At 41.1% G+C, this 21,139-nt stretch overlaps 2 protein-coding genes across 6 annotated transcripts; one reads left to right on the forward strand and one right to left on the reverse strand.

Annotated features, from left to right (window-relative positions):
* Positions 1 to 9,607: 9,607 nt before the first annotated feature.
* TOPORS (TOP1 binding arginine/serine rich protein, E3 ubiquitin ligase) lies at positions 9,608 to 20,598 on the reverse strand. 3 transcript variants are annotated; one of them, XM_067744567.1, is made up of 3 exons: positions 20,294 to 20,598; positions 18,615 to 18,809; positions 9,608 to 13,403 (listed from the first exon to the last, which is right to left on the reverse strand). In XM_067744567.1, the coding sequence occupies exons 1-3, from the start codon at positions 20,294 to 20,296 to the stop codon at positions 10,467 to 10,469; spliced, it is 3,135 nt and encodes a 1,044-aa protein (XP_067600668.1). In that variant the 5' UTR covers positions 20,297 to 20,598; the 3' UTR covers positions 9,608 to 10,466. The 3 variants fall into 3 exon arrangements, with proteins under 3 accessions (XP_067600668.1, XP_067600669.1, XP_067600670.1); XM_067744568.1 differs by lacking the exon at positions 20,294 to 20,598 and adding an exon at positions 19,416 to 19,604; XM_067744569.1 differs by lacking the exon at positions 20,294 to 20,598 and adding an exon at positions 13,861 to 13,966.
* On the forward strand, positions 19,004 to 20,872 carry SMIM27 (small integral membrane protein 27). 3 transcript variants are annotated; one of them, XR_010945060.1, is made up of 3 exons: positions 19,004 to 19,529; positions 19,697 to 20,339; positions 20,650 to 20,872. XR_010945060.1 is itself a non-coding variant. In XM_067744572.1 (2 exons), the coding sequence occupies exons 1-2, from the start codon at positions 20,295 to 20,297 to the stop codon at positions 20,752 to 20,754; spliced, it is 150 nt and encodes a 49-aa protein (XP_067600673.1). In that variant the 5' UTR covers positions 20,074 to 20,294; the 3' UTR covers positions 20,755 to 20,872. The 3 variants fall into 3 exon arrangements, 1 of the variants encoding a protein (XP_067600673.1); XR_010945061.1 differs by having other exon boundaries at positions 19,515 to 19,529; positions 20,085 to 20,339; XM_067744572.1 differs by lacking the exon at positions 19,004 to 19,529 and having other exon boundaries at positions 20,074 to 20,339.
* Positions 20,873 to 21,139: the final 267 nt, after the last annotated feature.

The raw sequence follows: 21,139 nt of genomic DNA on the forward strand, positions 1-21,139 counted from the left end.
TGTATACATTGCAAGGACAGCTAAGGATTTGAGTGAAGGTTATATACAAATTCTAGGAGTCCCCCGTTGTGTTTCCTTTCTTTCAGAATTTTCCCCTTCAGTATCATCACTTTGGCAGCCCCAGGGTTCATCTTCTAATTCAATGCCTGTGATTTTCTGCTTGTCTGCAAACCTCCATGTGGACTGGGGGGGGGAACCCTTAGAAGAAAAGCCAAATGCAGTTCTCATGCAGTACAGTTCCTGTCTTTCAGTAGTCTAATTCCCTCTAGTTTCTGCCTTTTGATTTTTTTTTCAGTGCCTTCAAGTATTTGTTCTTTATATTTCGTCCATTTTTATCACTTATACAAGCTATTCTGCCACTAGTTGGGTTTAGATTTTTAACTGAGAAAAAGAAATCAGATCCAAAATTCCTTAAAAAAAAAAAAAAAAGACACGCTTCCTTTTATGCTACCAGTAGGAAACAACAGAGCTTTGAATAACAGTGGATTTATTAAACATCAACAATTATAGTGTAGAATCTCAAAGAACTGAAGTCCCAGAGATACAGTCATGTGATAGATCTGTACGTAAAATCTGACCAAGGTCGGGGAAGAAGGGAAGTGTCACAGAATGGTGAGAAGAAAGGATTCAGCAGACTCTCTACCTCACCTGGGCATTACTTCATCCAATGCATTTACAGAGTATCTACTGTATGTCAGGTATTGTGAAAAGAACTGGGTATCTGGAGATACGTGAAAAACAGTCGCCCTCAGAAGCTTGGAGTCTGATTGGAGGAGGGAGCAGACAATAAAGATGTAAAAGTGTAAACAATTAAGAAATTGCCAAATGTGAAGTAATACAAAGAAAGCAAGCAGAGTCATGAGATGGAAAATAATGGACATTGGAAAAAACTATTTTAATACAATGGTAAGAGAATATTTTTCTGAGTAGGTCACATTTCAGCTGAATCTTTAAGAATGAGAAGGAATCAACTATTCAAAAAAAGCTGGGACGGGGGATTCCATGCAGGGGGACAGAAACAGAAATAGGTCAAAAAGAAAAAGTGAAAGACACTTGTAGCTGGAACTTCAAGAACAAGGGGTAGATGGTAGGCAGTGCTGATGAAGAGGTAAACGGGACCTTGAAATACAAGGAATGAAGTGCACTGGGAACACCTTGCAGGGTTTTAAGCAAAAAATAACATAGTCTCATCACATTTTTTGGAAGAACTCTCTGGCTCCTACACAGAACGAGTAGTTCGGTTGGGAGGTGACTCAAGTAGGAGATGATGAGGGCTTAGATAAGGACAGTGGCAGTGGGAGTAGAAGAAGAGATATATTTTAGTGATAGAATTGCGTGAACGGCAGCAGAAAAGAAGAGGATAAAGAATCAAGGCTACAGTCCAGGTATCTGGTTTGAATGACTGTGAAAATGGTAGCACCATGACTAAAATGGAGAAGTTAAGTTTAGAGCTTATGACATTCTAGTGTGGGAGTCGGATAAGAAAGTATTGGTAGATGCCAGGTAGCAGTAAGGGCAATGAGGAGAAATAAAGCAGAATAAGGGAATAAAGAGTAACGGGGGCTACTTATACTACATGAGTTGATCAGGGAAGACACAAACGAAGTGAGGGCATGCCAACTGCGTGAAGAGCATTCCACTCAAAAAATAGAGACGGTACCAAGGCGGGAAGGCAGTAGTGAACTGGGTCCGCAAAAGAAAAGGTGTGCAGGGTTGTGGGGTGGAATGGGTTGGGGAGAGGGAAGACAGAGGTGGGCAAGGCCGTTCACGTAAAGCCTGACAGACTTATCAAGATAAGAACAACGGTTTTGATCCTAAATATGCTGGGGTACCACTGCAGGATTTTGAGAGGGAGAACAGAAAACAAACTGCAAGGGGGAAGGGGGAAGCAGTGACCTGGTAAGAAGCTATAGCAGTAGTCCCAGTGCGAGACATGGCATATCGGACTAGGATCAAAGCAGTGGAAGTGGTGAAGTTGCTGGATATATAACCTTAAAATCCCACAAAACTTGCTGTTGAACTGGATGAAGGATATGCGAGAGAGGAGTCAAGGAGAGCTCCCATTTGTTTAACCTGAGGCGCTGCACGAATGGTGGTGCCAACTATTAACAGGGACACTGGAAGAGAGGCAAGCTTGGAGGAGGACATCAAGAACATGCTCGCTTGCTTGCTGATGAGAACTACCCACAGGCGGTGCTTCTCAAACATTAATGCGCACACGAATGACCCACAGGTCTTGTTAAAGTGCAGATTCTGATCCAGTAGACCTGAGACTCTGCATTCCTACCAAGCTCTCAGGTGATGCTGACGTTGCTGGTCCACAGACCTCACTCTGAGTAGCAAAGTCACTGAAAAACAAGAGATAAAGGAGGAAGGAGGATAACTGAGACATCAAAATTGTGATTAAAGTGACGGTAAGTGAAATCCAGAGCACATAGGGAGGATTAGCCTCCATCAGTGGTTCTCAAACTGGTTTGCAGGGCAGCAGCATCAGAACCACCTGGAAACTTGTTAGAAAAACACATTCTTGGCATCCCATACCTTCTGAATCAGAAACTGTGGGGGTGGCGCCCAGCAATCCATGTTTTAACAAACTCTCCAGATGCTTCTGATGCGTGTGAAAGTTTGAGAACAGAGGCCTAGAGAAAGAGGGCTTCATCCACTGAGTGGAGAGATGAACGTCATGGTAGGTAGAGAGGGAAAATTACAAGTCACTTTTCCCAATATTTACACCTTTTACAGTGTAACTCTGCAGTTCCTCTCATCAACAGTGGAGTCTCTTTTCCCTCCCCTTGCATCTGCCTGGAATTATGACTGCCGTAGGCAACACAATGAGGGAATGACAGTGTGTTGATACTGAGCCCAGGTTTCAAAAGACTTTGCACACTTCTGCTCTCTCTTGGACCCCTGTGACCACGATAGAAACAAGCTCAGGCTAATGTGCTAGAAGACAAATGACCACATGGAAAGAGCCCCATAATCCCAGCTGAGGCCATCCTAGATCAGCAGGCCCACCAGTTGACTGAACACATGAGAAAGCCAGTCGAGACCAAGTAAGCAGGCAGTGTCCCTAATAATGTGCTAGAGGTACTGTTTTTGATAAACAGGCTGAGTTTGTGTTTGCCTGACCTTGACACTGACCAGAACTGCCCAGCCAATATGGAAAGTTGTGTGGTAGAGAGAAATGGGAGATTTGAGGAGGAAAAGGTGTGAAATATTCATTATGTCAATGGGGAAGAATAATAAACTTGTACAGTAATGTATATATGAAGCTGAGGCTGGTGATTGTGTTTTCACGGTGATACCAATCTATACAGTTACTGATTCCTTCAGGAATACTTCGCAGGACGCATGTAGGGGCAAGAGCTGGGTTCATCCAGATTGAGGTCTTGCTAGGTAATGGGTTAGCAAACTATTGCTTGCAGGGAAATCTAGTATGTGGCTTGTTTTTTACAGGCTGCAAGCTAAAAACTGCTTTAACATTTTTGAAGTGTTATAGAAAAAACCAGACTATATACAACAGATTGCACATGGCCCATAAAAGTTGAAAATACTTACTATTTGGCCCTTTATAGGAAAAGGTTGCCAACCCCTAAACTAGGTGAATGAGGACAGAAAGGCAAGAGAGTTGGAGGGTATTGCAAGGAATTGATTTAAACCTAATCCAGAAAATCATAGCTGGGCATGAAGGAAAAGTGTTAACAAAAGAGGGTGATTGAGTAAGGTCAAAAGACTGTCATTCCTAGTGCTGTACTCTGTCTAGACCATATTAGATATCCTCGGAGGCGGCCTCACCTGCTCTACCCAGAGCAACGTTTCCTGATACAATGATCACATGAAGCTAACAGTGAGGTACTCTCAAGAACTTGAGTAAGTTCTTGGAAAATCTGCTTACGCCCTACTGTGCGCAGGACACCGCATTTAGCACAGGAGATACAAGACAAAATTGGAGGCCAAAAAAAAAAAGTACATGGCACTAGAAGAAACACTTTCAGTCTCTTTTGAAAGCATCTCTTCATCAGCCTCCTTAAGGTTGTGTTCCCTAGAATTCTCACCTATGTCTGCTTCTCTTCTTGCTCTACCTCCCCTCTCTGGGAGATCTCATCCATTCCCACCGCTTCATTACTACTCTATTCCCAGTGACTCTTAAATCATCTCTCTAGCCCCAATTTTTTCTCCAAGATGCACACTCCTATTTCCAGCTACCCACTAGAAATCTTCATCTGCATGGTATGCTATATTCCATGCTGTACAAAGAATTTTCTGAGGTGATAGAAATGCTTTCTACCTGTACTGGCCAATATGGTAGCCACAAGCTTCATGTGGCTACTAAACGTAAATAAAATTCCAAAGTTCCTCAGTTTCACTAGCCATATTTCAAGGGGTCAATACCCACATGTGGCCAGTGGCTACTATACTGGACAGCACAGCTCTAGGCAACTCAAACAGTCTCAAACTGAACTCTTTTTCCTCCTCCAACTGTCCCTATTTCTGTATTTCCTACCTTGAATATTGTCACCATGTGCCTCTCACAGCCCATTCTTATCAAAATGGTGCCCAAATCTCATCTCATCTACCCCAGAAATCTACTCAATCTAGCGTCTCCTGGATCCCTATTTTCACTGTTCCACAGGCCCTTTTGATTTCTGGTTTGAACTACTGCAAAGGGCTTCTCAAACAGTTTTTTACTGAGCCTTTCCCCACTCCAAACCTTCTACATTATCTCTACTTGTTTCTTAAGAGCAAGACTAATTGTTCCATCCCCACCTTCTTTAAAATTCTTGTTGGTGCCCTCCTATTCATCCTTATAACCCTAGCATTTAGCATAATCTTGGTCCACAGGTACACAGCATCTGATGAATAAATGAATTTTACAGATAGAAAAGCAAAGAGATAGCCTCTTGCCTAGGAGAGAACTGTTCACCTATATGAAGTGCAGATGATCTTTCAGAGAAACAGAAGCCAGCCTACACCAGGCAAATACTAGATGCTTTAATTTTGCCCCATGTCTATAGAAAGCACACCACCTAACTGGCAAACATCGCAGTTGCGGCTCCTACTGGGATGAATTTAGACTCAGGCCTTGGCCTAAGTTGAATTCTATTTCCCTTACCTCTTGCTTTTCTCATGCACAGATCCAATGGTATTTACCGTTCCCCAATATCCTTGCAAAGTAAAGTAGGAAAGAATTTACTTGCTTTTCTCATGCACAGATTCAATGGTATTTACCACCCAATATCCTTGCAAGTAAAGTAGGAAATAATTTACTAATTTCCATGACATTGTAACAAGCAACTGGACTTTTTTAAGTGGCCATATAACACTTACTGTTTTCCAATACCTAAGAGATTCAGGTATTGACTGAAAACTCAAAATGAGGAATTAATCATTTACCAAGCTTTGGTTCTCTTCTGTGCATGAGTCAGCTGCTGCAGCAGAACATGAGTGTAAAGGACAAGATATAATACCAGTGACACAACTACCATTTTCTTGTCCATCCTGTATCTCCCACCATCATCCAGAGTGTTCTTCCAAGTAGAGAATACTTGACTGCCTCATAGATCATTATCCTCAATTCCAATCACCTTCACCTCCACCCGTTTTCGTTACTTCCAGTCATGGCTAGAATTCGGTGCTCTCTAAAATATTTTTTCAGTCTTCTTACACCTATCCCCACTATGCCTACTTGAACCTCACTGGAAAATAAATCCCCTGATATCTCACTGTTCTCTAAGTATAATGGTCACCTCATAGCTTCACTTCCTTCCCTACACAGCCCAGACACCAGAATGCACCAATTCAACTACACTCACCAGTATCTCCCTCAATTCCCTTGCCCCTTTTTTGACTACTTACATTCAGCGATACGTCACCCATACATCCATTTGTTCATTCACTGTAGAAATACTGAATGCATACTAGATGTCCAACATTAGTTTCTGCTTCTATTTCCATATTGTTGAATGCTACCAGGGCAAAATCACAAATTTCAGGGTCCCATAAATTTAAACATCCCAGTATCTCAGGTGAGACCTCAAAACTCATCAGCAATTCTTAACTAAGCCTCTCTCCACGACCCTCAAGGAACATTTTTCCACTCCTCTCCTCAAGCCCAATCCTACTCGGGATGCATCTTTCTCAGAAGATGGCATTGCTTCCTACTTCATGGAGAAAAGAGAGGCTTTAGAGAATGAACTACCTCACCTTAATCATCTACCCACCAGTGTCTCTCTGCATTTTTACTTCCTTCTGCCACTTTGGAATAAGACTCGCCTCTGCTTCTATATCCATTATTAATTCACATACCCGTTTTCTGGATCCCCTTTGCTACAGCACTTACCGTTCTCCTTTATTTTCAACTTCTCCCCATTCTAGGGCCTCCTTCCCCCAAATCTTCTCTCCCTCCCACCTGAAATTTTAAAAATAAAGCAAACTCTCCTTTCTTTGGTTTTATACCCTCACAAGCTTGCTTCTGAGCATGGAATCAAGAGTAGATTGTCTAGTGACTTCCGTTCTTTCTCACGGAGAAAGTGGCTTTAACAGTCACATGTTTGCCTTTGTGATTTTTTCTCCCTTTTGCAGGATATACAAGGCTGATAACTCACTGACACATTCTCACATGCAGGCAACCTTGCAGGCCTAAAGGAGCACTTTTGAAACTATTTCAAACTTACATGAAAATTACAAGGAGTACAAAGGATTTCTGTATGTTTTACCCTCGTTCACCAATTTTTAAATTGTACCACAACTTATCATTACTCCTCTCCAACTATATACGCATCTTCTAGAACAATTTGAGAGTAGGTTACATAATGATTATGATTTACATGCCCATGTGGGTTTTCCTAAAAGCACCAATCACCAGACGTGTCTATACAATTTCTAGTCTCTACATTATCATAGTAATTTAAAATGTCACCATTTCGATAGTACACAGGTCTAATGAGGTTAATGTTAGAAATGGATCCATGCTCAGGAATTCCCTGGTGGTCCAATGATTAGGGCTCCACGCTTCCACTGTCTTGGCCCGGGTCTGATCCGTGTCGGGGAACTAAGATCCCACATGACGCGCAGTGTGGCCAAAAATAAATAAATGAATAAATTAAAAAAAAACCAAACAACAGAAATGGATCCATGCTCTGAATCCTGATGAAATCTGGTTTGTGTGGAGGAACCCCTTTCCATTTCTCATCCCCTGCCCCAATTCGTGGGGACAATGGGGTGCTGGTGGTTTCCAGTACGCCAAAGCACCTTCTGAAAAAATTTTCCAAGTCCAGAGATGCATTACCAGCTGGCTCAGGTGTCCACAGCCTACGGTAGAGGGGACTGCAATTATTCCCCGTGATGTAAAAATAATTCCCAGTAAGTACAGGACATCACCTCACCTTGCATAAATTCTGCTCCTCTGTACACACCACCTATTGTTACTACAGACTAGATGGGTTAGGGAAGCCCTTGGGTTGCCTCCCCCAAGAGGCAAGGCCAAATTGGACTATTTAGACAAGGAAGTAATAATAACAAGTTTTCCATTTGTGAATCCGAGGATGAGACTGAGCAAGTGCTTGCCCAATGAATGAGCAAGTGCAAATGCCTAGTTGCATTTCCTTTACAGAAATAAGTCACAAAAACACTGAAAACCTGAGGTAAAATGAAATGTCTCATGGACAACAAATTTGGATGAATAGGCTAAACGAATGCAGTTAGGTTGAAAGTTTATAGAAAGTATAGCTCTGTGAAAGCAGAAAGCAGGTCTTAGCCAATTTAAAAAAATCTCTAGCACCTATACATCCACCCAATAAGCGCTTTAAGCATATCCTATGTGAAAGAAAATAGAGAAGGGATATAGCAGAACACACACAGTTGCCAAAGAACTTTCAGACTGGTGAGAGAGAAGACATTAGTAATCAACTGCAACTTGTGATGCATACCCTAAAGGAGTCCAGGGTTGTTAAGAGGAAGTAACTGAGAGGAATTAATGGAGTGGAGGGGCACACTTTAACATTAACCTAGTTTAGCCAGAGAATTCAGTTCCCAGCAGAAGAAAAATGCTATGCATGAAGGCTCTGAATTAGTAGGGAGCAGCACCTCCACAGACCTGAAGCTGGCTAGTGTGGCCAGAGCACAAATGAAGTGAGAGAAAATCTAAAGATGGACTAGAGTCTAATTAAGCAGAGATCTGTAATCCATATTATGTTGGACTTTTGTTTCCTTTTAATAAATATCCTAAGAATAATAGGAAGCTACTGAAGGATTTTAAGTAGAATGAAAGGGGGAAAAAATGTTTTTAAAGGTCTTTTGAAAGCTACATCAAGAATGGATGGAGGTAAACAGTGGATGCAGGCAGACCCATTATGGTAGTACAGGTGAGAGATCACGGCTGCCTAGACTGGATGATGGTACAGACACATTAGAAATATTAGAAAAATATCTAGTGACCAAGATTTAGTGACTGGATGAGAGGGCTGAAGGAGAACGAAGAATCAAAGACTTGGAAATTTTTGGCTTGAACACCTAAGAGGATGATGTGATGGTGCCATGTATTAAGATGGGTATTCACTAAAATATCATGCAAAAGCAGAATGTGGAATACAACAGCATTCTTACATTTTTAATACTTAAGAAAAACTACAGTCATTTCATAATTTCAAAGTATATTCTTTGATCAGCTATAATCATCCCACAATGTCTCAACATCTGGGCTTACTAAAATTGTGTCAACTTTAGATTCTCATTACTTTATAAACCAGTTTCCTACTGCCCTTAGGATAAACACAAACTCTTAGCGGGGCCTACAAAGCTTGGTCCCTCACTCTCTGTCCTTTAGCTAAGCCTGCTTCTTTTAGTCCTTAGAATATGCCAGACTCCCTTTCTGCCTTTGGATCTCTGCACATCCCCTTTGCTGACAACTCTACTCCTAGTTAATATCTACTTGTTCTCTGGATTTCAGTTCAACCACTACTTCCACCTGAGATTAGGCCCCCACTGTATGCTCTTACAGGAAATTATACTTTGTCTCCAGAGAGCTTATAGTTTGTAATGTTTATATATATATATATATATATATATATATATATATCTCCCATGAGGAAAGGGAGCATACCTGCTTTGTTCTGTCACTGAATCCCTAAAAACCTGCCACACACAGCAGACATTCCAATTTCTGTTGAACAATGAATGAACATGGGAGCAAGGCAAAGTGACGACTAAATTTAGATCTCATCCAAGTTCTGCTGTTCACTGGCAATCCTACATCAGGCTATAGAGGTACAGCAGTTTTTATCATCTCTAAACCAGAAGAAAACATAAACAAACACAGCCACTTTGTGTAAAAGAACTACCAATATAAAAGAAGTCAAGCAAGAGATATTTTGTTTTTAGCAAGCTACATACTACATAACCGCATTTTGCTGAAGACAGCAAATTAAGATACTCTTCATAATCAGATTAAAGAACTAAAATAATCACTAAAACTGTGAGGTTAAATGTAGTTCACATTAAAACTGTGAAATTCAGTATTTATAACACAAGGATATCCTTAACTATATACAAGAGTTTAGCTCCACTAAAATAATTTGATTTAAAAAACAATCAATACTGCAAAGGAAAATTTTTGGATTGTTTTAAAGTGTTACTGTTTTATTTTTTCTTTTGTTGAATACACATTTGCTTTACTGGCAGTCCAGATAAACAAGTATATAAAGGAAATATTTAAAGTTTTCTTTTGGCAGATGTCAAGATAAACTGTGCAGATAAAATTCCTCAATTTAACCTGAAGAAATGGTTTGAATCATACAAATTTTTAAGAAGAAAAATAAAGACTGTCCAAAGGGATTCTCCTAGCTTATAACACATTTCCAGAATAACTCTCAAAAAAAAATTCAAAAATACTCATTGACTACTTTAAAAATATGTCAATACCATATGGCTTTATGAAATAACTTCTAAAATTTATATTTTTTATTTAAAAAGGATCCCAAGTTTTAAATAAACTGCTAGCAATATCATTTTCTTCACTTAAAAGTGCATATCTCTGAGGGTGGGACATACATATTTTTTGAACAAATAATGATTTTTACAAATTTTTAACACACACACACAAAAAAAAAAAAATCACAAAATTTTTTTTTTTTTTTTTTTGCGGTACGTGGGCCTCTCACTGTTATGGCCTCTCCCGTTGCAGAGCACAGGCTCCGGACGTGCAGGCTCAGCGGCCATGGCTCACAGGCCCAGCCACTCCGCGGCATGTGGGATCTTCCCAGACCAGGACACGAACCCATGTCCCCTGCATCGGCAGGCGAACTCTCAACCACTGTGCCACCAGGGAAGCCCTACACAAAATATTTTTAAGGGGGAAAAGAGTTTTTTCACCAAGTGTCATCTTTAAACAGACTGCAGTAGATGACATTGTTCTTTTTTTTTTTTTCTTTTTATACCACCAGAATTCTCAATGAGACGCTTTGGCAGTTTTAAGACATATCATGGTCTCTACCAAGAGACACTGACATTAATGATATCCGTGGAGATGGCAATCGCCTTGATGACTCAGTTTGATAAGAGACATTACTGGGCTGGCTCTCCAAATCAGAGGCAAAGGTGCTCTCTTCTCTTACATCAAGAGTCTGTTCAATTGAAGCTGCCTGGGGTGAAATATTATCTACAGTTTTGTTGGCATTATTCAAGTTGTTATTAAGTGTGGTAATGTCACACTCCTTGCCCAGGACACCAAATTCATCTTCTATTGTAACTACATCTTTAGTTTCAAATGGTCCCAAGGAAGGAACCAAAAATTCGTTTTGTAGAGGGTCTTGAGAACCACTAAGGTCACATTCTGTATCCTCCTTTACTTCAGAATCCTTATCACTGTCACTGTCAATGGTAATCACAACTGGGGAACGTGAAGCATTATCACCATGGTGTTTTTTATGCTTCCTCTTATGTTTTTTCTTTTTCTTTTTATGGTGTCTAGTTGTATCGGTAGCTTTCCCTTCATAAACTATCTCTACACTTAGGCTCCGGGTCCTTTTTCTTCTCTTGTGCTTTGTCTCTCTGTCTGATGATCGGCTATCTGAAAAGCTGTCACTCTCATTTTTGTAGCTTCCATCCAATTTTGATGAAGATTTTGAGTAATGACCTTCCTTTACTTTAGAAGCAAATTCCCGAGATGGTTGAGCCACATCGTTAGAACCCTCCAAATGCCGTGTTTTGTATTTTCGTTTCCCACCAGGCTTTTCATTTCTCACCCGGTCAGGCCCTGTAGATGCAGTCTTTGATCTAGTACTAGATAGGCTCCTTGATCTATGCCTTTCATAGTAGTAATATTTCCTTTCACTGTGGTTATTTTTTTTTCTAGCATTTGTTCTTTCAGAAAAAGACTGAATTCTAAATTCTGGACTTGAAGATTGTCTGGAATAATGAGCTCTGGACAGAGTCCTCCTCCTGTAAGATGATTCATAGCCATCCCTGTCCTTGTTTCTACTATAGTAAGTATACTCCCACTTGTATCTGCTTCCATAATTATTTCTTAAATAGTAACGATCTCGATTTCTGCTCCGTGACCTTCTTTTACCACGATCACTGCTACGAGATCTTGATCTGCTTGTGCTTTCACTACTTAGAGATAGAGTTTGGCTTCTTCTTGACCAACTGCTATCTCTAGTTCTTGATCTCTTTTTGTCTCTTCTACCTCTGGGTCTGCTACTCTCCCTGCTTCTGGATCGTCTGCTTTTCATTCTTTTCTTCCCATGATGCTTCCTATGATTCTTCTGATCATGCCCACTCCTACTCTGGGAACATGAATCTGAACTTCTGGATCTTCCCCTCCTTCTGTGTCTGCGGGTATATGGGGAATTTACTCTGTCTCCTCTGATGGATGAGCTCAGGTCTCTGGGAGAGGACAATGATACAGACTGTTTCTCTTCCTTCTTTGATTTGATTCTTGTACCAGAATCACAATGACCTTTATTTATTTGTTCATCCTTTCCAAGGAGAGAGTGTGGAGATGAACATCTACTAACATCACTATCACCAGAACTGTAAGACTGCTCTTGTTCTTGCGCCTTCACGGTCTCCATTTTCTCGTAGGAACCTAACTCCTCAGAATCAGAGGACAGTTCAACAAGTTCTGGGGTCCTCTCAGCTAGTGGTTTAACAAACCCAACAATGACACAATTATCTGAAGAAGAATCACTGTCATTATTTATGTCATCATTGGTTTGTACTGCTTGCATCTGAGATGTGGCTCTTCCTGTTACAAGTTCTTCATCTGAACTGTCGGAAGTATTTAAAAGGGAAGACATGGCAGCATGTACCTGCTCTGAGCTTGAATAAGATGGCCCTGGAGTTTCATCATCCCATGGTGCCTGACTAACAGTAGCTACATTAACGTCCAGCTCTTGGGTCTCTGCTTCATCGGGAGATATTGTTATGACCGAAGAATCAGAATGGCTACCTTCTTCATATGAAGGAGCAGGACAATCATAATTTGCATGCTGGTCAAAGGCTGCCATGTTAAATGGAGATCGGGCAAAACTGATAAATTCGTGTATAAAATGCTCAGTCCGATTAAGTAAAAATGGCCTTAAATCAGACACAAATGCCTGACTCTCCAAGTCATAGCGAGTAACATTACTCATGATGATATGCTGGACAATATTCACTAATGATCCATGAGCTCCAAACAGAACTGTGAGTTCACGTTTTAACCAGGGGACTAATCTGTGAAGGCAAGCTGGATTTCTACGGAAAAATTCAGCTGAAATATCCCTATAGCGGCCACCATCTTCAATATTTCTAACTCGAGCACCAGCACGATAGAGAGTTCGCCTAAAATTAATAATATCCTGTTCTTGAATTTTCCGCAAAGATCTTTCATCTGCAGTAGCTGGCCTCCGTATTGCAATCTGTCTCATAAATGGAGGAATTTCACCATCTCTAGGTCTTGCTGAAATGCCTAACCCTTCAAATATTACTCCACTATCTGGTGGAGTTGTTGTTCTTCTATTCATGGTACTATTAGGTGAATAAATAGAAGCACTTCGTTCCCTTGTCATAGTTGTACGATAGCGGAATCGTCGAACATCAGGGGTAGCAAAAGAACCATTGTATGAAGGCCTTAGGACATACTCCTTGAAGTCGTCTTCTGCCCTCACAGAATGGAAAATAGAATCAAAGGGCTGTTTACATAGTGGACATTCAGCTTTGTTTTTTGACCACTCCTGTACACAGCGAAAACAGAACTTATGTAAACAGCGATCTAAGTAAGACACATTATCAAATCTATCCAAGCATATAGGACACTTAGAATCAGGAGATGCATCAGCTGGTACTGTCTGTTGCAATTTGCTAGTGCCAGCTTTAGGTGAAAAGTTGTCCATTTTAAATTCCTTAGCGGCTGATGCCATTATCTGTAAAAGGGAAAAAAATACATCAGTAACCTGGTAAAAAAGAAATGACTAAATCTGAAAAAAATGCAAATGACTGTGAAACATACTTTGGTAAAAATAGTTAAGTAGTTTATTGTCTTTGTAACATAAAAGGGCAGTGTAGCATAGTAATACAGTACTTAAAGCACAAGCTCTAAAGTCAGATTTCCTGGGTTTGAATCCTGCTGCCACATTACCAGTGTGACTATGGATTAGTTACTAGTTACCGTCCTTATGCTTCAATTTCATCTGTAGCTCACTGATACTTGAACCTGCCTCACAAGATTTGTGAAGACGTTTAAAAAAAAAAAAAAAAAAGCCCTTAGAAAAAGTGCCTGGTCCACAGTAAGCTCTCAAATATTATATAATATCCTATTATTCTTTTTTAAAAAATAATTTGATATATACAAAAAAGTACAAAAGAAAATATAGCAAGTACCCATGTATCCTCCACTCAGAGTTAGCAGCTAACATTTTCTCATGGTTTTTCCAGATTTTTTTAAATGTCCGTTTATGTGCTTCCCCGCCGCCCCTGCCATCCTTCTCTAGAAAACAAAAACCAAAAATATCATAATTCTCAGTTGGAGTTATTTCTACACATGGTTTTATATCTTGCATACATATGCCCCAAACACTACGGACTACTCAATTGTTTTGTTTGTAGTATTATACATGTATCTTTAAAGATAGCTTTAGGGAGAAAATTTGCATACCAGAAAGTTCACCTATTTGAACCAATTCTGTGGTTTTTAGTGGAAGATTCTTTCACACAGAAAAAAGGATCTGTTAGTGAAGATTAAATGAAATAACAAAATATAAAAGCACTCATGGGCAGTGCCTGGCTTATAGCAACTGCTGAGTAAATGTTAGTTGCTGTTATTATTACTACACTACTGATATACTACACTATTCTTACTACACTATTATATTCAGTTCATCACGGACTCCTTTCAGCATCCCTAAGAAGCTTTTCTTTGCCTTTTAATCCAGTCAGTCACTAAGTACCTTGAAATCATGTTTTCAGCCTCCTTCCTTACCTTTTCTCACAAGGATCACTAGAATCTTAAAGATTAGTTCTGTTTGCTTTAAATTTGTCAGTTTATATAGACCCATAACTTACAAAATGAATTTTCCAGAGCTGAAATCTAGTTGCATTACATTTTGGCCTTGTTATCTTAGAAATCCCTCTTTAGATGCTTTCTATACTAATCATTTTATAGATGTTATATATTAGTTTCTTCCTTTATGTTTTCCTGGGCCTATTACTGATCTTTCTCCACCATCACAGAAAGTCCCATCATGAGTCAACTGCTATCTAGTCAAATAATAGAATTGCAATTTTCTAAGCAAGAAACTCACTGGCCATACCTAGGTCTAACAAAAACAAATAAAGCCCGCAATAAAAACCTATCAATATTATTGTAAAATGTAAGTACTTCACCATAGACTTCAAATTAAACTTGCTCATCTAGGGCATCTTAGCTTTCTCAGAGCTATAACTTAATAGGAAACCAATTAACGCTGAACAAGTTTCTTCAGGGGGTTCCAAATACTTCCAGTCCTCTGTTTCTAGAGTGGAAATGAAAAATTACCTTTGTTCTTAAATAGAAGAGAATTATAAATATATTAATACTAATTGCATTTTTGCTAATATATTTAAAGTCTGGAACCTTAATATTACATAAATTTCTCAGCATTTCCCCCTACTTCTAATATTTTTAAATTCTCCTACTCAGGAGAAAAAAAATCTTTATAATAAAAACCATTAGGATAAGAGACTGTGCATGTGCATTAGGGGAAGGAGTGAAGAGTGAACAGGGCACTGGAGAGATTATCAGATCTGGATTGAAGACCAGGTTTCACCTAAAACTAACTCCATCAACTGGAGAAATCCACATTAACTCTGGACTTTAGTTTGCTCTTCTATATAAAAAAGGGATAACTAGAATTTAAAAAAGACTGGTGAAATTCAAGTTAATACATTTTATCTTAATTTGTTTCTTTGGAATACAAGATTTTAGTGTTTACTAAACATTTCCAGTTCACATAAAAATTACAACCCAGAATGCATTCATTAAAAAAAATTATTTGGTAATAACTTGAAGTTCAAATAAAACAAAATCTCAACTAATTATAATTTTAGTCCTCCCTTCCCTAGTTTTATAAGTCTGTTAACCAAATTGACAGCAGCAGTCTAAAGAATGATGAGTAACATCATCCATAGTAGGTAAAAAAGAACAAATTATTAGTCCTGTTTTGTATTTCTATACAGGAATATCTTTCGGTACAAAGAATGGTATTCATCGGAAACACCAAATAATAGCAATGAATATAAATCATCATATAAAGGATTTACTCTTTCAAAATCATCACTAAATACTAAAATTAAAATATTTGCTAATTCAAATGAAGTAGAATTACCACATGACCCAGCAACTCCACACCTATCCATGCAAGAGAAACAAAAACATGCCCACACAAAAACTTGTAAGTGAAGAGTCATAGCAGTATTTGTCCTAAGAGCTTAAAAGTGGAAATAACCCAAATACCCATCAACTGATGAATATGGAATCTCCATACAATGGAATATTTGACAATAAAAAGGAATAAAGTACTGACACATGCTACAACATGGATGAGTTTTTTCATTATGCTAAATGAAAAAATATCAATCACAAAAGATCACATGTTGTATGCTATTTTATAGGAAATTTACAGAATAGGCAAATGGATAGAAAGCAGAATGGTGGTTGCAGGGGGCAGGGGTATGAGGTTTCTTTCTAGGATGATGAAAATGTTCAATTAGAGTTGCACAAATATACTCCATAAATACACTAAACACCACTGTATTTTATATTTTAAAGAAGTGAACTTTATGGATGAAATATAAATTATATCTCAACAAAACTGTTTCAAAAATACAAATTAAGGCATAGAACAGGGATGGCTAGCAGACAGATTTAAGATTTGAGGTCTGCGGGAGAGTTCCGGGTCAGGTAGTAAAGGTGGACCTGATGATAGATTTAGTGCTTCAGGTTCTAGAAGAAGTCTGTGGTAAAAGTTTCTCTATCCCGGGCTTCCCTGGTGGCGCAGTGGTTGAGAGTCCGCCTGCCGATGCAGGGGGCACGGGTTCGTGCCCCGGTCCGGGAAGATCCCACATGCCGTGGAGCGGCTAGGCCCGTGAGCCATGGCTGCTGAGCCTGCGCGTCCGGAGCCTGTGCTCCGCAACGGGAGAGGCCACAACAGTGAGAGGCCCGCGCACCGCAATAAAAAAAAAAAAAAGTTTCTCTATCCCAGCACTCTAGGAATTAGGACTTCAAATTAATTTCCCCATAGGGGATAAGTTAATCAGTTCTTCTGAACCCCTTTCCTTAACTGCCTCCCAAATTCTAAATAAAGTTTACCATCTTTAGAATAAATTAAGCAAAACCTTCCCTTCCCCAAATCTTCAAATGTGTTGGCTTTAACAGGGATAAGAACCCTCCATATCACATGTTGGGGGAAATTTCAGATAATCAACGAGCATACATATCTAGGGAAAAGGGATGGGGGTCGGGGTGGACAGGTGGAGGGTGATAAAGAGTCGGGAGGCTAGAATCTAAATTAGACCACAAACCGGACATTTAAAAAACTGCACAGGGATACAAAGTAGGAATGCTCTGCAGAATTAAATATTTAATAAAACCAGATTTCCTATAAAAGTCATCTTCTACGGCATTCCTTAAATTATCACCGTATATACAATTTAATCACTGGCTGATTACACTGACGGAGTGATGTTAATTCTAATGTAGAGCCAGGGCTGAGAATCAAAACCACTTACTAATGGCGTGATCTTGAGGAAGTTATTTTATTTCACAAAATCTTACATTTTCTCAATTCTAAAACAGGCTGAGTAACAGTACCCACCTGAAAAGGTGCCTGTGTGAAGGGATATATTCCACATAAACCCGTAGCAAAGTGCTTGGTGGGCTGTAAGAACTTAATATTGTTTTCCTATGTTATGTGAAAATAAAGTTAATTTTGATCATTTCCATCATCCATAACTGATTATAAAATGCCCAGAAAGATGACAGTCTATAACAACTAAATAATTTTCATATTAATATCAATATTGTACTTAATATATCCAAGCAAAGTGGCTAAAAAGGGTTCACAAGTGGATGAACTAGAAATATACCAAATATTAAAAACAATTTGGGCCCAATCTTTTGTGACCTTAAAGAAATCATGTATGTCTCTGAACTGCAATCTAATCACCAATTCCAAGAAATCAAACAGAAGTTATAGTATCTACTAACCAGACCCTAGAAAACTTAAATACTGACCAGACCCTACGATTTTAATTCCAGTTTCAGCAATAAAAAGAATTGCTTGGGAACCATTCCCCTCTAAAGCCACTCATTCCAGATAAGCATGACTGCTTTGGCTGACTCTGTAGCTTTCAAAGTCATTGACTAAAAACAAGCTAAAAAGCCCAACCCTCACCGCTACTAACTTAAATCTTCGGTAACTCTTTCTGAATTTATCTTAAACAATCTTTAAAATTACCTACCAAAAATTCTATTCACTTTTCCTCTCAAATCACTATTTGCCTCATCTCAGTACTGCCCCCTTCCAGTCTACCAATCAGCAGCCCGTGAGGAAAGCGGCGCTGACTTGATGGATGAAGAAGTCACAGGCTCACGGGGTGTAAACAGTGCACAAACTCTAACAGTCACGGCGACAGTCACTTCCTTTGGTTGAGAACTGCCACCTGCCAGGATCTAAGATAAGAACCGCGTACCTTACATAATCGCAACGAACTAAAATACCGTTACTCCCGTTTTACAGACATACTCAGAGAGGTTAGGGGCCCGCCCAAGGTCACATCTCTGACAGCGGCGATGCCACGACTCAGACTCTAACGTTTTGTGTTTTGTGTCGGCTTTTTCCCCCGGAGACCAATCTCCTTCCAGTACACGGCTGGGCTGGCGCCCTCGGGAGTGCTTCTCCGAAAGCAGCCCTCCCCCGCCCACCGGCACGGATCCACAGGTGCGCGTTGGGAGCCGCCGGGACGCCGGCCTGCCGGGCAGCCACTGCGCCTCAGGCCCGGACCGCAGCTCCCTCGACCCTGGGCCTAGCTGCAGGCGGGAGCTCCAGATCGCCCAGCCCTTCCGACCCCGGCGCCCCATTGTTCCCGATCTCACTCACCTCGGAGGATACCGGCGCAGGCCCGGCTGGGGAGCTCGTGGCAAGCTCCCGACGGCCCAGAAAGCTGGGTCGGTGACGGCAAGACCCGCGAAGGCGAACCCGGCGACTTCTCCGCCGGCCCTCAGGAGCGGGAGTAGGCAGGGGCGCTTCACCCTCCTCGCGAGAGAGCGGAGACCCCGGCGGCTGCTGCGACCCCTGCGACGTAAAGAGCTCATCACCAATGGTTGCTTGGGGGTGGTGGCAGAAAGCGGTGGCAGAAAGCGAAACCCACTCCGCGACCCCCAGCAAGTCAAAACACAGCACCCGCCTGCGTAACGCATGCGCGGTAGAGGACGCCGGCACCGAAGGCGGGGCTTAGCGCGCTCGGCCCGAGCCCGGCCCTTCCCCCAACCCCCTCCGCTCCTGGAATGAGAGAGGCCTGACCCACCGAGGCAGAAATCGCTATTTTACCGTCACTCTGGTTGCTACTAATCTCTGGGGATTACAGGGGCACTAGTTTAAAGTTCGCTTCTAATTTACCCGGAAGACACGATAACTAGCTTGGTCTCATTTAAACCTCACCAAACTGTGAGAAGTTTCTAAAGCTGTATCTGGTGTATAGACAAAGGAACTGAGTTACCCGGAGGTTAAGGGACTACCTCCGGCTGCAGAGTTAGGAAACAACACCGGGATTCGAATGGAATACCCAAATCAGAGGCCTACAGTTTTCAGAGACAGATCAACTCCAGTACAGGGATAAACAGGGATTCAACCTAAGAGAGTAGGGCCTTGAAATCTTCCCAAAACAGATAACGTTTTTACCCTTCCCCACTCTCCGAAATCTGCATTAAAACTCTGTTTAGGCGACAGCTGAGATTACAGAGACATAACGTCTGGTGCTTAAAGCGGCCCTCTGCCCCATTCTTCGCCTCAAATGTGAGTATCCCGAATATTCCAGGGCTGAACTTGGCTCCGCGTGCCAAACTCTGTCCTTCGGTTTAATATTTGATCGTGCTACCGTCCTAAGCATACAAACGTTCAATACTTGTTGATTGGCAGCTACATTCTGCCGAGTAATTCATGCCACGTTATTTCTTCTTCAGAGTATCACTGACATCAACAAGCCATTGCGTTCTCAAAGACTTGTTTCTTGAAGAAAAGCTCAATTAACAGGGATTCCCACAACGATTCGTCAGTTATATAAAAGCGGGTGGTATTCTTGTTTACATCAAAGATGAATACACGAACTACCTACATTGTGGGAACAGATCCGGGAGGAAACATTAATTCTTTGAGCACGAGACGTCGGCGTAGCATTTAAAACGTGGATTTTTCCAAATAAACTTTTAAATGCACACGACGGTACCTTATCTCGTATTAATACTGCTCTGGAACTGAAGGAAGACCGGCTGACGAGTCAAGCCTATCCTTCTAAGTGGCAAAAAACACTTCCAACATACTTTCTCGTTTCTCTCACCTCCTTCCCGAAAGGCGGGCTTGGCCCAGGGTCACGTGACACCGCCCACAGCTCCGGGCGGAAGAGGCCGGCCCAACCGAGGGGAAACGCACCGGAAGGCGAGTGGGCGGGCACTCGCGCCCGGCTGAAAGATGGCCGCCACCGCCCGGCCGCCACCGCCCCGGAGGTTACTCTAGGGCCTGCGGCTTCCGCCCGTGCCCGCGGACCGCCGCCGTCTCCTTACCATGAAGCCAGTGAGTCGCCGCACCCTGGACCGGATTTATTCAGCGGTAGGTCCCGGGCCTGGAGGGGCTCCACGGAGTCGACTCCTGAGGCCCGCGGGCGAAAGCCCGCTATTTTTTCAGCGCCCAGAAACTCCAAAATCCATTGCTGAATTAAGCCTTTCACTCCCTCACCTCGACTCCGCCTCTTCCGGGAGGACACGCTCTTCCGCTTCTTACGTAAGAGCGGCTTGGTGTACTCGCTTCCGGAACCACATTTATACGAGTTTGTCACTAAAATTCCCACCAACTTGATGGGGGGGAGGAGGAAGTGCCGCTCACGTGTTTTTGCTTTTACTCCTCCTCTTGCATTTCTTAGTTGCTCCTCGCGGTCGTATTGCTCTCCTGGGGATACGTCATCTATGCATCAACTGTAGCTGCACGACGACAGCTAAGGAAGAAATACCCAAAATCTTCGGGATAAATGAAAATTTGTAATTCCTCTGGATTTGATTCTATGCATATACAATTCTTTACCTCATGCTTATCTGACACGTGTCTCGATTTAAAGTAAAATCTTTAATAAAATGCTTCGAAATTCATATTTGTATACCGTCCTTTATAATAACCACTAATATGCTACTTTTTCATATACTTAGAGATTTGTCTTTTATGTTCCCACATAACAAAGCAACCTACATCTAGGCCTTTTAATCTAAAGTTTCTAAAATACTTCTTTTGAAATGCTTCAGAAAGGCTTTAAAAGTGTGTGGAACTTCTGTTCTTTTGTTTATTGCAACATTTCATTACATTGTATACCTTCACATCACAGTAGATTAAGTACTGTTTAAGAAAAAACTATCATGTGA

This window comes from Pseudorca crassidens, chromosome 7 (assembly GCF_039906515.1).
Source record: "Pseudorca crassidens isolate mPseCra1 chromosome 7, mPseCra1.hap1, whole genome shotgun sequence".
Taxonomy (NCBI): Eukaryota; Metazoa; Chordata; class Mammalia; order Artiodactyla; family Delphinidae; genus Pseudorca; species Pseudorca crassidens.